We start from the raw sequence: 17506 nt of genomic DNA, 5'->3' as shown, positions 1-17506 counted from the left end.
ACTGAACTGGCCAGCCTGCAGTCCAGATCTTTCACCCATAGAAAACATTTGGCACATCATAAAATGGAAGATACGACAAAAAAGACCTAAGACAGTTGAGCAACTAGAATCCTACATTGGACAAGAATGGGTTAACATCCCTATCCCTAAACTTGAACAACTTGTCTCCTCAGTCCCCAGACTTTTACAGACTGTTGTAAAGAGAAAAGGGGATGTCTCACAGTGGTAAACATAGCCTTGTCCCAACTTTTTTGAGATGTGTTGTTGTCATGAAATTTAAAATCACTTAATTTTTCTCTTTAAATGATACATTTTCTCAGTTTAAACATTTGATATGTCATCTATGTTCCATTCTGAATAAAATATGGAATTTTGAAACTTCCACATCACTGCATTCCGTTTTTATTTACAATTTGTACTTTGTCCCAACTTTTTTGGAATTGGGGTTGTAGGTTTTAATCCTGACTGATACATTTCATGGATGTTATTCCTATGTAGGTAGGAGCCACATCTTTTTCTAGGATCTTGGAGATAAAGAGAGGAGGTTTGATACTGGCCTATAGTTGGACAGCTGACAAGGGTCGATGTCAGATTTTTTAATAGGGGTCTGATAACTACTACTATAAAGGATTTAAATACATGGCTAGTGTTAAGTGAAGAATTGACTCTTTTTAGAAGAAGCCTTTAAAGTATCTAAAGAAACACTTTTCACTTTACTGATGAAATGTTTATTCACAATATTTTACAATAGTCTTAAATTACTTAGAAGCTCTCAAATGGCTATGGTTTACATTTATATTAAATTATAGTCCTGGACTGAGAGTGCTCATTTCCCTTAAACTGCATATGACATGGATTTTTTTGACGTATTTCAATAAACATACTGCTGAAACATACAACTGCAAATTTTGAGACAGAAATAATAAAAACTGATGTTTTTATGAAGCAAAAAGTTTTGTGGGTTTACTAAAAAATTGTCCGTTCATAAGTCGGACCCAAAATGCATCATACAACACCGCCATGATGTCGTGTTGGTTGCAAACTTACTGTCACATATTGCATTTCACTACGGCAGACAGTAAACGCAAACAAATCTTCGTGAAAAACAAGCACTTAGCAACCAACGTGACATCATCAAAGTGTGTCCTACATAAAACTCAGCCCAGTCCTCTGGAGTTTTTTTTTTTTTTAGGTATAGCTGGGGTTTGTGACTAAATTTTAATAGGATTTTCTTTTGCTGATACAGATTTTCCATGTACAAGTGTTTTATGTGCCCAGTAGGTAAAAATGAAAAACCAATTTGCTTCATACTGTATGTACTTTAACCTCCCTTCTTCAATTTAACCCCAGCTACTAACTACACAGATAAATTAACATAATTCTCAAGGTTGACCAAAGATTTCTGCACTATACTACATACCAAGCTGTCTTAACTTTTAATATTTAATCAGAAATACAAAGGTCAAAAGGTAATGTGCATGTTGTACATTACATTTTCACACATTTTGCAACATGCACATCACAAAGAATGACCATTTGATGAATATATGACATGTGACTGTTTTGTTGGGTGGCGCGATGTCCTGGGTTGCAGAACTTGCAGAATAAGATACTTAGGATCTTATTACCCATGCTTTGTGTATTTTATTTAACAGAAACATTCATTAAGCTCATTTTCACTCACACAACAGCAGCATGACAAGCAACAAGTACGAAGGGCTGAAACTGAAGCGGGAGGTAGGGTTAATTAGTGCGGTATCTCTGGTCGCAGGCACTATGATAGGATCAGGGATCTTTATGTCCCCTCAGTTTGTGATATCCAATGTTGGAAGCCCTGGAGCGAGCTTGATCATCTGGGCTGTGTGTGGCCTGGTGACTTTATGTGCTGTGCTCAGTTATGCAGAGCTTGGTACCATCTTCCAAGAGTCTGGAGGAGATTTCATCTACATCTTGAGGATCTGTGGACCTTTACCTGCATTCTTTGTAGCATTCACGTATGTAATCGTGATGAAGCCGTCAAGTATTGTAGCTGTAGCCTTAAGTTTAGCTCAGTATGCTGTGGCTCCTTTTTATCCAGGCTGCATTCCACCTACAGTGCTGGTGAAATGTCTTGCAGGGGTGTGCATTTTGGTAGTGACTATAGTCAATATTTTGAATGTTCGCTTCACCATGGCCATTCAGATTATCTTCCTGGTGGCTAAAATTATGGGTCTGATAATAATTATTATTGGTGGAATAGTTACCATGGCCCAAAATGACCTGGGAAGCCTTGGATATCCAGGCATTGCCTTTGAGGGCACAACTTTGGAACTCAGTACTACTGGAATGGCTCTGTATCAGGGACTCTGGTCTTTTGCAGGATGGGTTAATCTAAACGTTGTTCTTGAAGAGGTGAAAAAGCCAGAGGTAGGTTGCATGAGCTTTTGTCTCAATATTATATACTTGACACAGTATATCTTTTAATATCTCAAATTGTTCAAATGGTATAGTCAGTTTGTAAATATGCATCATTCTCTAGAGGAAACAGAAATCTGTTTCTGCATGAATGACTTTTATGAAATTTGTAAATTCAGAAAAAATTAATTGTACTGAATTTTAAATTATATCCATTGGTGTAAGGTAAATCTCCCCCGGACATTCATGATTGCCATCCCAATGGTAACAATCCTCTACCTGCTAGTCAATGTCAGTTATCTGGCTGTCCTGAATCCTAGAGAGATGATAATATCCAGTGCTGTGGCAGTTACTTGGGGGTAAGTCATCTGCTTGCGATTGCAGAACATAATGCTTGTAACACCTCTGGAACAGCACAAAATTCATTAAACATAAAGAAGACCCACTTAGCTCACCATCTTTTCTCTGAGAACAGCAATAAGGTGTTGGGCAGCTGGGGCTGGATGATGTCTATTGCAGCAGCATTATCTTCCTTTGGCACACTAAATGGATCTTTCTTCAGTGGAGGACGAACTTGCTTTGTAGCTGCCCGAGAGAGTCATATGGTAAGTACTAATGAAACCTTTAATATTTACAGTTATACCTTTTAAAAATATACTATGATGATCTGATTTGTATTTGCATCAAGAACACCCTAAATGTCTGCCCTAAGATGTTGTGTCCTAAAAGGCTTTTCTTTGGTGATTTTTTTTTTTTGCTTTTTCAGCCGAGCATTCTGGCCATGGCCCATGTGCGACACCTCACGCCTTCTCCAGCTCTCATCTTTACCACCATCATTGCCTTCATTGTGCTCATTTTTGGAGACTTCCAGCGCATAATCAACTTCTCTAGGTATGGATAACAGTAGTCCAGTACCTTTTATTATTATTTCCACTTAAAGGGTAATATACCGAGATCAGAATGCTTAATAGTGCTTCTGAATAATAAAATTAATTAAGGGTGCAATAAATGTATAGTAAATATCAGCATACAACAGCATTGCTGTTGCATAAATTATATGACTGATGATAAACACATGACAAAATTGATTATAAGAGCTGCCTGTTCATAATAAGAGTTATTATACATGTGAAAATACAGCAGTATCAAATCATTTGGCTGAACTCCATGTCTTTGAAATCGCAACAATATAAATGTGTATTTAATTTAGGTTATGCATGTCATGTGATGTGATCAGTTTTATTGCATCAACCTCTTTTTCCTCTAATTCCACTCCATTTGATCTTCAGCTTCATATCCTGGTTCTTCCATGGACTTACGATATCATCACTGCTCTATCTAAAAATTAGAAATTCGGATATTCCTCGTTTATACAAGGTGAGAGAGATTCACATGCTCAAAGCCCCCCAAACTGTTAGGACTGGGACTGTTTTGGCCTCTAGAGGCCGCTGTTATTTCCTGTTTTTTGTCCATGTTTGTTTGGCCTCTAGAGGTCGCCACTGTGTCCTGTGTTTTGTGTTGGTGTTGATTGCCTGTTTTCATTAGTGTCACCTGTTTCCAATTTATTTTGTGTATTTATACCCCCTGAGTTCAGTCCTCTTGTCACGGAGTCTTTGTGCTATGTTTAGCTCCAGTTACCTCTGTTCTGTGTTCCTTGCCGTTGTCACTTTGGTTTTGCACTTTGCTTTTCTTTTTGGACTTTGTGTTTACTGTTTTTTGATCTTCTGAGCGTTGGTATTTTGCCTTTTCTTTTCTAGTTTTTTGCTTTTGTATTTAACTTTGACCTTTTGGATATTTTATTTTTTCCCTTCATCTTCTGAGCGTTTTTTGGATTATATTTTTTTGTTTGGACTGTAAATATTGTATATAAACTTTTTGATACTTTTCTACTTCCGCCTCACGCCTCTGCACTTGAGTCATCCTAGTGGGGTTTGCTGGATTATCACACCAACGAACCAGGTTCGAATCCCAGCAAAACCCTAACACAAACACCTAATTTATTTTTTATTCCTATATGATGAGGTGCAAATAACAATAAAACTACCTATAGTGCGATATTTCTCCAAAACACTGGTTGCAAAATTATCAGCACCCTTACAATTAATACTTGGTGTTGCCTGCCCTAGAGAAAATAACCGCACTGAGTCTCTTTCTTTCTTATCTATGTCACAAATTACTCCCCTCACTGAGACCTTTTGTTTACACTTTCATGTGCCTTTGTATTGACTTGAGTCTCGTCTCTGCCCTGTCCTATCACTGGTGTTTTCCCAAGTGTGTCCAGGTGTTCTAAGTTAATTTGTCTGTCTAAGTTTGATTAGTTTGTCTTTTTTAAATTTATTTATTATTTAATGACTTTTCCGTCAAGGTCGGAACTGTTGACTCCACAATCACCTTCACGTGCAGACTGAAGACCCACGTCTTCAGGCTGCACCTGTCCCCTGCTTCCCTGCCCACTGTGTAATTGCACAGTTGTCTTAGCTGTCTTGACCAGCCCAGGCTGTGTACTGTCCAGGCTGGTCATGATGACTCGGTTCACCGTTGGGGTTTTATTTTTCTCTATTTAGTTGTACTTTGGGTGGCATGGTGGTGTAGTGGTCAGCACTGTCACCTCACAGCAAGAAGGTTCTGGGTTCGAGCCCAGCGGCCGATAGTGGCCTTTCTGTGTGGAGTTTGAATGTTCTCCCTGTGTCTGTGTGGGTTTCTTCCGGGTGCTCTGGTTCCCTCACAGTCCAAAGACATGCAGGTTGGGCTAATTGGTGGCTCTAAATTGATCGTAGGTGTGAGTGTGAGTGGTTGCTTGTCTCGATGTGTCAGCCCTGTGATGATTTGGCGACTTGTCCAGGGTGTACCCCGCCTCTCGCCCATAGTCAGCTGGGATAGGCTCCAGCTTGCCCGTGACCTTGCACAGGATAAGCGGTTACAGATAATGGATGGATGGATAGTTGTACTTTGTCAGCTCATTTGTATGGTTGGCTGCTTGTTGATTGTTACTTCAACAGAATATTACACTAAGTGTTACTGTCACATGTTCAGTTGGCACTATAATTTTCTTGTCTGGAAGTTCAGCACTTTATGTACCAGACTTTTGCATTTGTTGTACGTCACTCTGGATAAGAGTGTCTGCTAAATGCCTGTAATGTTGGAAGCATAATGTAATTTAATGTAATATTTATCCCCTCTTGTGATTTTTGTCTCATCAGTCTTGTCATTAATTTTGCATTCCTAAGCCTTAATTAAAAGCCTAAGCATTTACTTGTTCCTTTGTTTTGTATTTCTAGTTAGTTCTGTGTTTTGACCTTGCTTGTACTCTTGTTTTTTTTTTTTTTTTAAAAGGGTGGTTCGGGCAGCATGGTGGTGTAGTGGTTAGCACTGTCACCTCACAACAAGAAGGTTCTGGGTTTCAGCCTAGTGGCTGACGGGGGCCTTTCTGTGCGGAGTTTGCATGTTCTCCCTGTGCCTGCATGGGTTTCCTTCGGGTGCTCCAGTTTCCCCCACAGTCCAAAGACATAGGGTTAGGTTAACATGGGGCAGCCATGGCCTGAGGTTGGGCTGAAGTGCCCTTGAGCAAGGCACCTAACCCCTAACTGCTCCCTGCGGCATTGCTGCCCACTGCTCTGGGTATGTGTGTGTGCTTAAAGGCTTCTTGATTCATCCCCATTTTCTTCCCTAATACCACAAAAATAAAGCACAACGGTACCCTTCTCACCCTGTCTAAACAGCCCTATTCAAAACAAAGTGCCTGTTTATTTAAATTATAATGAGCCACTGCAATTTTGCTCTTTTCCAACGATACTCAAATGCAGAAGAGATAAAATAAACATTTAAGAATTTTTTTTACATAAAATAATTAATGGATGCGTCAGACTTTAGCACAGTATGGCTAAATGTCATGAAAATGAGTAAAAATGAATATGTAAAAAGATTAAGTGATACAAAAAGTATGTTATTTTCAGTCATTTTGTCATGGTCCTAATAGTGTGTGTGTGTTTAAACACGTATTTATATTTTCATTACTTGATTTGTGCAGGTCAATGACTGTGTCTCTTTTGTGTTGAATTTTCTTTGCTGTTTCTCATGTCAATGGATTACAAAAGCATTTTTCACATGTGCAACCTCATATTTATATCTCAGGGAAACAGGACATGATGAAAGGCACCAACAGGTTTCCTGCAGGACTGAGAGCAAATATAAACTAATACATTTTTCAAGAATGACAATTTATTTGACTTTGTACAATAATTACATTACATTGTTGTTTCAATTATTTTGGCACAAATATTTTTAGTGTAAATGCTATTCTTTAAAAAGTATTTCTGTTGAGCCATATTTTGTTAGAACAAAGATACATAGATTCTCTGACTGTTTGAGTTGACGTGTTTAATATTTATGAAGGAAAAGCAGAAGAAAATGAATGGATAAATGTTTGTGTATGGTTTTCTCAGGTACCCATTTTTATCCCTGTCCTGGTGCTGCTGATGGCTGTGTTCCTGGTTCTAGCACCCATCATTGACAATCCTCAGCTTGAGTACCTGTATGTCACCCTCTTCATCCTAAGTGGAGCTTTAATTTATATTCCATTCATTCACTTCAAACTGTGTCCAGGCCTGCTGGACAAACTCACAGTGATCCTGCAGCTCTTCCTGGAGGTGGCGCCAGCTGATAAAAATGTATAAAACACCACATCAGCTTGTAAAGCAGAGTGTCCCCCCCAGTCAATACTGGGCTCTTAAAATGTTTTTTTCATGATTTTACCAGTGTATATGTGCAGTGAGCATTCAGAGTCTGTATTAGTTGTAGAAGTAAAAAAAAAATGTGGGTATGTTGCCTTTTATGAAAATAAAAGACACTGTCTTGGCTTATAAAGATCTCATTCTCATCTCATTATCTCTAGCCGCTTTATCCTGTTCTACAGGGTCGCAGGCAAGCTGGAGCCTATCCCAGCTGACTACGGGCGAAAGGCGGGGTACACCCTGGACAAGTCGCCAGGTCATCACAAGGTTGACACATAGACACAGACAATCATTCACACTCACATTCACACCTACGGTCAATTTAGAGTCACCAGTTAACCTAACCTGCATGTCTTTGGACTGTGGGGGAAACCGGAGCACCCGGAGGAAACCCACGCGGACACGGGGAGAACATGCAAACTCCACACAGAAAGGCCCTTGTCGGCCACGGGGCTAACCCGGACCTTCTTGCTGTGAGGTGACAGCGCTAACCACTACACCACCGTGCCGCCCTTCAAACACAACCATGTTTCTCACAGGCTTGTTGCTCTCAAAATGAATTTTTGTAAAGTTTCTGACAAGTATTTTGTGATTTGTTAAACAACAAATTTTGGGACTAAAATGAATTATTTTTCCAAATAGCAGTCTGAGAACGCCTTGAGACATCCTACTTTCCAGCCATTGAAACTGTGTTCCTCAATCTAAACAAAAACAGAAGGGGGGAAAAAACAAAATGTCAAAAGGTTTGTTCTAGTAATGAAGAAGTTTGTTAACATTAAAGGTGTACATGTTAATGGTGCCTTCTCTGAACATTCATAAGTAAACTTTTGTGTTCTGTAAGGCTCATTTTAACACACACTCACTCACTCACACACTGAGTTGGCCTAGTGGTTAGCGTGTTTGCCTCTCAACGGGGAGATCGCGAGTTCTACTTGCAGTCGGGTCATACCAAAGACCATCATAAAAATGGTATCTACTACTGTCTGACAAGGCACGCTGAAATACAGATGTGAGTAGGGAGTCAAATTCTTGCAGTTAGCAGAGGACTAGCCTGCCACTGTAACCCTAACTTTATAGGTGGTGGCACGGTGGTGTGGTGGTTAGCACTGTCGCCTCACAGCAAGAAGATTCTGGGTTTGAGCCCAGCCGCTGGCAGGGGCCTTTCTGTGTGGAGTTTACATGTTCTCCTCGTATCTACGTGGGTTTCCTCCGGGTGCTCTGGTTTCCCCCACAGTTCAAATGCCGCTTTTCCACTACAAACGCGGCTGAGTTGGGCTGAGCCGTGCCGTGCTGAGTCGAGCTGAGTGGGGCTATTGGAGTTGCATTTCGACTACAACCGCGCTGAACCGTGCTGGCTGGAAGTGGGTGGACACATTGGGTGGAGTTAGCGAAAGTGGGTGGACGTCACGTGATGTCGTTAAGCAGCGCAAACAGTGACATCAGTGAGCTTTTAAGCGGTAGTCTCACGACCCGAATAGTAAACAATAAACATGGACATGGAATCGTTAGTGTTGCTGGTCTTGGTTCTGTGGCTTGTTGTCACCGACAACGCCAACAGATACTGGCAAGAGCGTATAGATGAGGCGAGGCACATAAGGCTTCAGAAATTCTCGTAATTCGTAATTCTTCTTCTTCCGGGTTTACAGTGTTTACAGATCCCAGCGTGCTCGCGGGGCGTGTGTGGGCATGTGAGGACACTCCTCCTCACCAATCAGTGCACAGGGGAGTGTCTGCTCACGCCCCCAGCCTCACTCGGCTCGCTTTGGCTCGCTTCAGCCCCACTCCAAAACGGTGCGAGTTTTAGGGGCTAAGCAGGGCTGAAGCGAGCTGAGTCGTGCTGTTTTTTGGTAGTCGAAACGCGAGCCGTGTCGGGCTGAAGTGAGCTGAAGCGAGCTGAAGTGAGCTGAAAAAGGGTAGTGGAAAAGGGCCAAAAGACATGCAGTTAGGTTAACATGGGGTGGCCTTGGGCTGAAGTGCCCTTGAGCAAGTTATCTAACCCCTGACTGCAACCTCAGGGTTCTTGCAGGATTCAGTAAGTTCAATTTTAGACCTTTTTTAGACTTTTTAAGACCATTATGAAAATTTTTTTAGACCAACACGAAGCATTACAACCTGCCCTACCCCCGCCCTTCCCAAAAAAAGACAATCAAGTTCAATTCTCAAAACAAAGTCATTTGTATTGGTAAACTGACTATCAGGGATACAAACTGATTGTGTGCTTATTTATGTCATATGGCAACATTAGTACATTATGTCACATAGCAACAAAAGTACAAGACAATAGAGTGATAAAGGGCATTTGTGCAGTAAATGCTGTCTGTAGGGGTTTGGTTTTTTCCCCTAACTGCAACAGAACTCATTTAAACTTTTGGTTAATGGTGTTCTGGTAATAAAACAGCGTTATTATATAATGCACTGTTGTCAGATGATGACTTTCTTGATTGCTCATGTGAACCCCATGCTGCAAACCACAGCATCGCAGACCTCCACTTGCTGTAGCAACCATTTCAACCATATTAACAGTAAAAATGCATACACATCTTTTAAAACTAATAGTTAAAACATACATAGTAGCCCCGTAGCACATGTGCTTCCAGTTAAACAGCAAACTCACGCAAGGCGGCAGCGATTTACCAATGAAATCAAGTCATACCTTGCGAGAGGTATACAAGGGAGACAGCAGGTTTTTAAGCAGTAGCGGAGCAAACAGGGGCCATTTGAGACAGAGGTGTGAAATCATTGCAAAATATGAATGCAAAATTAATAAATACTAAATAATAAAGCCAGGAAAGACACACCATTGGGGAGAGAATAATATATATTTTTTTAAAAAGAGCACTGTTAGAAAGCTGAATACGCTGACTGGACTCATGCGCTCCATGTTGTCATGGTAACGTTGACGACATGTAATGTGCACGCCAAGATTGTCTACAGCAAGGGTGCCCAAATTCTTCTCTACAATGGGCCAAAAGTTAATTCTGTGGGTGGGCCGCGGGCCAAAAAAACGAACGTCCACATTATGTTACCTTACATTTTATTGAAACGTGTCATTTTTATATAGGCTAAGATCATTAAACTCAAATGTAAATGTTTAAAGCAATTAAACACATATTTTGTATATTTATAGTAGGCCTACCTTTATTAATTTCAGAAGATGACAGAACATCCACATGGCTTATTTTAAGCAGTAGAAACATATTTGAAAGGAAAGCAACATTTCAGACTATATTACAAAAAGTGCTTTGGTAGCTTGAACAAGTTGAAAACAGTTGGATAAGGTCCAGGACAACCAAATATACAATTCTATTTAAAAATTAACTAAAATGTGAATTGAGCAATAACACATGCCCTTGTAACACTGTGCCTTTTAAGTCATTTGAAACCAGCTGGACTGCCCAACTTATGAAACCAGAGAGAATTTACTTTAGACTGAATGTGAAATTAGATTGAGTATTAGGTATGGAATTGGATAATGTGAACTGAGCAATATAGAACACAACACAACATTTCCCTCATGTTGTACCTGAAAGTGTCTCAAGGCCAGCCAGCTCCTGGGTCACTTCAAAATCCTCACTGACTCCGCACAAAAACGCCATCAATTGTGCATAGTCACATATGTCGGTGCTCTCATCGCAAGCAATAGAAAAGGCCGTAAATCTGGATGCTTTACCAATGATTTGTTCTCTGAGATCCTCAGCCATGTCCTCGATGCGGCGGGTAACTGTGTTCCATGATACACTAATTTGCGAAAAGGCCCGTGTCTGGCTCGGGGACACAGTCTCTGCAGCCACAGTCAGGCAACTTTTAACAAACTCTCCACATGACAAAGATCTCCCAGATTTCGCTATCATTGCGCTGATCTTATAGCTGGCCTTAGTTGCATTTTCTTGAGCAGATGACGGCTGCAATAACATGCGTTGTTGGGCACTGAGCCTGGCTAACAGTTCGCTAGCCTTCTGCTTTCTTATTTCACCACTGTATTTCGCAAACTGAGGTAAATGCAGTGGCGGCTGGCCCATAGGGGGCGCTCGGGCGCCGCCCTCTCAGATGTGGAGGGGAAAAAAATATAAAATATATCGATTATATATTTTTACAAATTTTATTATCAATGTCAGTTTTACTTAATAGTGTGTGCCTACATGCGATCTGAATTATTTAAACAACATTTCCACCAACTGACTCTCATTCAGTGGTGAATTTCCACCGATAGACTCGTATCATTTCTCTTCTTGGGCGCTCGGCAAAGTGCCCCAGAAGTGCAGCGAAATAGCCAATCGTGTATGGTTGCTCGGGAAAAATCATAAATATTTGGCCAATCAGCATCACCGAATTTAATGGTTTTGGGGCGCTGGAAATTTCGCCCCGCTACAGAAAATGCATCTCTCTCTCTCTCTCTCTCTCTCTCTCTCTCTCTCTGTCTTTGATGTTCAAAACTAGACTTTTGGTTCATATTGGACAATAATCACACATCTTTCTTGTCATAGTTTGTATTCACAACAAGAGTGTCAACACTGTGTTTCACTCCCCCTCTCTCTCTCTCGTTTCACAGAAATACACCGAGCTCAGAACACACACACACACACCTCATTTCATAGTCACTGTCTCACACAGAAATCTTACACTCGCCTTAGAATCAGACACACGCGCGCGCGCGCACACATACACACACCACCTCTCTCTCTCTCTCTCTCTCTCTCTCTCACTCAGTCCCACACTCATCTTAGCAACCTTCCTCCCTCTCTCTCACTCACTCATTCTCTCTCACACCCACACTCTGTCTCTCTCTCTCACACACTCTCACACTCACACACACACACTGTTCACACTGTTGATATATAGATTCAGCTGAAATTAGAGGTCTGCGCGGGTCGGATTTTTCAGTCCCGCTCCCGCCCGCGCCCGCATTGTGCAGTCCCACTCCCGCTCGCGCCCGCAAAGAATTATGATTTTCAGTCCCGCTCCCGCCCGCGCCCACAAAAAAATTACGATGTTCAGTCCCGCTCCCGCCCGCGCCTGCCATATTTTGTCCCACTCCCGCCCCCGCCCGCAAATCCCGCATGATGCAGACGTTCGCGTTATTTCTCAGGAAAGTTCTTGTCTTGACACAACGTCCCCTACTTTGAGTGGATTTCAGCATAAATATCTACAGCTCACGTTATTATTTACCTTGTTTTGGAATTCAGCATGTAGTATCTCTAATAATAAGTGCTGTTAAAGGATTATAATATTTAATCATGAATCACACATTTTTATCATATGAGAAACCATTGTAATTCTCTGATCAGCACAGAAAAGTAAATGGGCTTACTTTGTACCAATGGTGTGTGTGGTTTTTTTTTTTTCTTTATTGTAAAGTAGAGCGAGGAAGAGAAGTGAATTCATTTACTAGTCTACAACTTTAGTCAGAGAGACATGTTACACAGTGACGGTAGGCTTGAGTCAATGCTATCCCAGAAATCCTTCCTGTAATATGCAAATTTGGCCGCCTCTGATTGGACAGCCAAATTTGCATATTACAGGAAGGATTTCTTGGATAGCATTGAGTCAAGCCTACCGTCACTGTGTAACATGTCTCTCTGACTAAAGTTGTAGATTAACGCAAGCCGTAAATCATTTCACTCATGGTTTTCTTGCTAGTTGGGTGTCAACTGCAAGTCATTAGAGTGATCAAAGGATTTCCCCTTAGGGTGATCAATGGCAAATTTAAGATGCTATTCCTCTGGCAATCAAACTCTCTCTACAAATTCAAGCATCTTAAAATGTTTTAATTAATGCCAAATAAAATATCCAATGCAAATTATATATGATAGATATAAATTAATAATTTGTACATTTTATTTTAAGCACATTTTTAGTTAGCGGGACTGCAGCTTATCACCGCTCTCACCCGCGCCACATATGTGCACTTCCGGTCGCGCCCGCAATGAGCTTTCAAAATTTGTCCCACTCCGCACTGCTTTGCGGCGGGTCCCGCGGGACTCCCGCGGGAGTGCAGGGCTCTAGCTGAAATCATACCCTTGCTGTAAACTTCTCTCAAGAACTTGAGTATTGTATTCGATACCGTTCCTTTCCAAAGCATAAATGGAACCTAATATAGCTGTAAATTGTTAATTTACTTTATTTGTGAAACTGCTGATTTTGAGAATGAAATTAAATTATTATTGTGGAATTGTTGTCATTTTCTGACTGTTCATTTGAATGCTTATACTGGACTAGGCAGGGAACTCTACTGGCACACACCAGCCCCACCAAGAATTTTTTTCACCAGCCGCCACTGGGTAAATGTTTTGTTTCATAATGTCTACGGATGTTCTTTCAAAACTGCCACTCTCTGTCTACAGATAAGGCACACTGTCGAGGAATCGATTTCCGTGAAAAAAAATAATCTTGCCAACTATTTTTGAATTTTCTTTTATCCGTGTGCCACTGCCTAACACAGCGCTCATTGTAACCTCTGCTCCTCACTCGGGTCATGAGCCTGCTGACAGGCAGAAGAGCCAGCAACTCAACAGCGCCCCCTTGTCCCCCCTTATAAAACTGTGGTCAGAAAGTGAACTGCAGGCAACTCTTCGGAGCCGTTGGGACAGAAATTCCCAGCGGCTGGCACAGACCTAGCACTGACGGGCGGGCACAGACCTGGCACTGACGGGCGGGCACAGATGGGAAAAATGAGGCGGGCCAAAAAAAAAAAACGGAACATGGGCCAAACTTGGCCCGCGGGCCCCAAATTGGGCACCCTTGGTCTACAGTGTGAAAGCTCTCCGCGCTAATGTGAGCGGCTATTTAACCCACCGTTCCAGCCCAACACAGCTCCTTTTAGCGATAGTGTGCTTCAGCCTATTGCTCGCAGAACATTCTCGTTTTTCATACTTACGGCGGTGCTTGAAAGTTTGTGAACCCTTTAGAATTTTCTATATTTCTGCATAAATATGACCTAAAACATCAGATTTTCACATAAGTCCGAAAAGTAGATAAAGAGAACCCAGTTAAACAAATGAGACAAAAATATTATACTTGGTCATTTATTTATTGAGGAAAATGATCCAGTATTACATATCTCATCTCATCTCATCTCATCTCATTATCTGTAGCCGCTTTATCCTGTTCTACAGGGTCACAGGCAAGCTGGAGCCTATCCCAGCTGACTACGGGCGAAAGGCGGGGTACACCCTGGACAAGTCGCCAGGTCATCACAGGGCTGACACATAGACACAGACAACCATTCACACTCACATTCACACCTACGGTCAATTTAGAGTCACCAGTTAACCTAACCTGCATGTCTTTGGACTGTGGGGGAAACCGGAGCACCCGGAGGAAACCCACGCGGACACGGGGAGAACATGCAAACTCCACACAGAAAGGCCCTCGCCGGCCCCAAGGCTCAAACCCAGGACCTTCTTGCTGTGAGGCGACAGCGCTAATCACTACACCACCGTGCCGCCCTATTACATATCTGTGAGTGGCAAAAGTATGTGAACCTCTTTACTCACTATTATTCAACGCGCTAGTATCCACACTTCATCGCACTGCCAACACAACCGCTAACCTCCTCTGACTGCCACAGACTGCATAAACTCGGCGGGAACTTAGAAGGTAGAACTACGGTAGGCGTAGTGGACAAACTGGACCGTTGCATACTTGCCACGATCATCAGTGATTGAAGTTTTTTAGCAGGCAGACAACAACGCAACCGGCACATTTTTTATTAATGTTTTGCAGGCACTTCTAGGAACGGACTGAGTGGATGTAAGAATTTTAGACTTGGATAAATAAAATTTTAGACCTGGGATGAAAATATGTGTGTTTTTTAGACATTTTAAGGCCTAAAATTTAACTTTCTGAATTTCAGACTTTTTTAGACCCCGCGGGAACCCTGAACCTGGGCTGCCTACAGTGGTGGCTGGTAGTCTTTCAAACAGGGGAGGCTGGTCGGTTACGATATTTCCAGATTTTAAAAGAAAAAAACACATCAATTTTGCCCATACTCTTGCCTCTGATCTGGCTGATTGTTGGCAGGGTCACAAACTGTGAAATAACAGGTTCTTTTGGCCCATTAGCCTACTGTCCAATATACATGATGGTGGTGTTGGGGGGGGGGGTATATTTTAACATTTTATATTTTAAAATTGTGGCAGGCGGCACGGTGGTGTAGTGGTTAGCGCTGTCGCCTCACAGCAAGAAGGTCCTGGGTTCGAACCCCGGGTCCGGCGAGGGCCTTTCTGTGTGGAGTTTGCATGTTCTCCCCGTGTCCGCGTGGGTTTCCTCCGGGTGCTCCGGTTTCCCCCACAGTCCAAAGACATGCATGTTAGGTTAACTGGTGACTCTAAATTGACCGTAGGTGTGAATGTGAGTGTGAATGGTTGTCTGTGTCTGTGTCAGCCCTGTGATGACCTGGCGACTTGTCCAGGGTGTACCCCGCCTTTCGCCCGTAGTCAGCTGGGATAGGCTCCAGCTTGCCTGCGACCCTGTAGAAGGATAAAGCGGCTAGAGATAATGAGAGAGAATGAGAGAAATTGTGGCATGTTGTTTAAAAATTGATCATTACACTGAGTGCAGAATTATTAGGCAAGTGAGTATTTTGACCACAACATCCTTTTAATGCATGTTGTCCCACTCCAAGCTGTTTAGGCTTGAAAGCCTACTACCAATTAAGTATATCAGGTGCTGTGCATCTGTGTAATGAGAGGGGGTGTGGTCTAATGACATCAACACCCTATATCAGGTGTGCATAATTATTAGGCAACCTCTTTTCCTCTGGCAAAATGGGTCAGAAGAGAGATCTGACAGACTTTGAAAAGTCTAAAATTGTGAGATGTCTTGCAGACGGATGCAGCACTCTTGAAATTGCGAAGATGTTGAAACGTGATCACCGAACAATCAAGCGTTTCATTGCAAATAGTCAACAGGGTCGAAAGAAGCGTGTGGAAAAAAAAAGGCGCAAAATAACTGCACATGATCTGCGGAAAATCAAGCGTGAAGCTAACAAGCAGCCATTAGCATCCAGTTCTGCCATATTCCAGAGTTGCAACATTCCTTGAGTGTCAAAGAGTACAAGGTGTGCAATACTGAGGGACATGGCCAAGGTAAGGAAGGCTGAAAAACAACCACCACTGAGTAAGGCACACAAGATAAAACGTCAAGACTGGGCCAAGAAATATCTTAAGACTGATTTTTCTAAGGTGCTGTGGTCTGATGAGATGAGAGTGACTCTTGATGGGCCAGATGGATGGGCCTGTGGCTGGATCAGTAATGGGCAGAGAGCTCCACTCTGACTCAGATGCCAGCAAGGTGGAGGTGGAGTACTGCTATGGGCTGGTATCATCAAAGATGAGCTTGTTGGACCTTTTCGAGTTGAGGATGGACTCAAACTCAACTCCCAGACCTACTGCCAGTTCCTGGAAGAAACCTTCTTCAAACAGTGGTATAGGAAAAAGTCAGCATCTTTCAAGAAGAACATGATTTTCATGCAGGATAATGCTCCATCTCATGCGTCAAAATACTCCACTGTGTGGCTAGCCAGTAAAGGCCTGAAAGGTGAAAAAATAATGGCATGGCCCCCTTGTTCACCTGACCTAAACCCCATAGAGAACCTGTGGTCCATTATAAAACGTGAGGTCTACAAAGAGGGAAAATGGTACACCTCTCTGAACAGCGTCTGGGAGGCCGTGGTTGCTGCTGCACACAATGTTGGTCGTGAACAGATAAAGAAATTGACTGAATCTATGGATGGAAGGCTTTTGAGCGTCCTCATGAAGAAGGGTGGCTATATTGGTCACTGATTTGTTTTTGTTTTGTGTTTGAATGTCAGATATGTTTATTTGCAAATCTAGAGTTGTCATATCAGTGTACCTGGTGAAAATAAATAAGTGAAATGGCTACATATTTGGTTTTTATTAAGTTGCCTAATAATTCTGCACAGTGAAAGTTACCTGAACACATACAAATTCTCCTAAAATGGCCAAAACTAAAAACGCCCCACTCTAACTTCCATACGTATTCAGCTTTGATATTTATGAGACTTTTTGGTTGATTGAGAACATAGTTGTTGTTCAATAATAAAACTAATCCTCAAAAATACAACTTGCCTAATAATTCTGCACTCAGTGTATTGAAAGCAGCTCTTTGTCAGGAACCTCAGCAGTAGAGCTGGGTGCCACACATTTCATTCAGTGACACTTTCCCTATATTTTACTTATTTTGACTGAGAAATGTTTTATTGACAATTTTGATAACCCTTCACTTTTAATCCAGGTCTGTAGTGTGAAATGTTCTCGGTTGTGTTTTTTGTTTAAAAACGTTTTCCAAATTGTAGCTGTGTTTAATTCATATCCAGAGAAATATATATTCCAATATAATATACTCAGCATAAACATTTTAAA

The 17506-nt window shown here is 41.8% G+C and overlaps 1 protein-coding gene across 1 annotated transcript; it reads left to right on the top strand.

The window, feature by feature from the left end:
• Positions 1–1695: 1695 nt before the first annotated feature.
• LOC132893980 (b(0,+)-type amino acid transporter 1-like) lies at positions 1696–7067 on the top strand. Its single transcript, XM_060933164.1, has 6 exons — positions 1696–2406; positions 2620–2753; positions 2870–2999; positions 3161–3285; positions 3684–3771; positions 6837–7067. The coding sequence occupies exons 1-6, from the start codon at positions 1696–1698 to the stop codon at positions 7065–7067; spliced, it is 1419 nt and encodes a 472-aa protein (XP_060789147.1).
• Positions 7068–17506: the final 10439 nt, after the last annotated feature.

This window comes from Neoarius graeffei, chromosome 11 (assembly GCF_027579695.1).
Source record: "Neoarius graeffei isolate fNeoGra1 chromosome 11, fNeoGra1.pri, whole genome shotgun sequence".
Lineage (NCBI taxonomy): Eukaryota > Metazoa > Chordata > Actinopteri > Siluriformes > Ariidae > Neoarius > Neoarius graeffei.
Note: the sequence above shows the minus strand (reverse complement) of the source record. Positions and strands in the feature narration are given on the sequence as shown.

Excerpts from the sequence above, each read along its gene's own strand:
- LOC132893980 (XM_060933164.1), top strand. The coding sequence starts at position 1,696 with ATGACAAGCAACAAGTACGAAGGGCTGAAACTGAAGCGGGAGGTAGGG. Across the intron at positions 2,407-2,619 it reads AAGAGGTGAAAAAGCCAGAG|GTAAATCTCCCCCGGACATT; the intron begins GTAGGTTGCATG and ends CATTGGTGTAAG. Across the intron at positions 3,286-3,683 it reads CGCATAATCAACTTCTCTAG|CTTCATATCCTGGTTCTTCC; the intron begins GTATGGATAACA and ends TTTGATCTTCAG.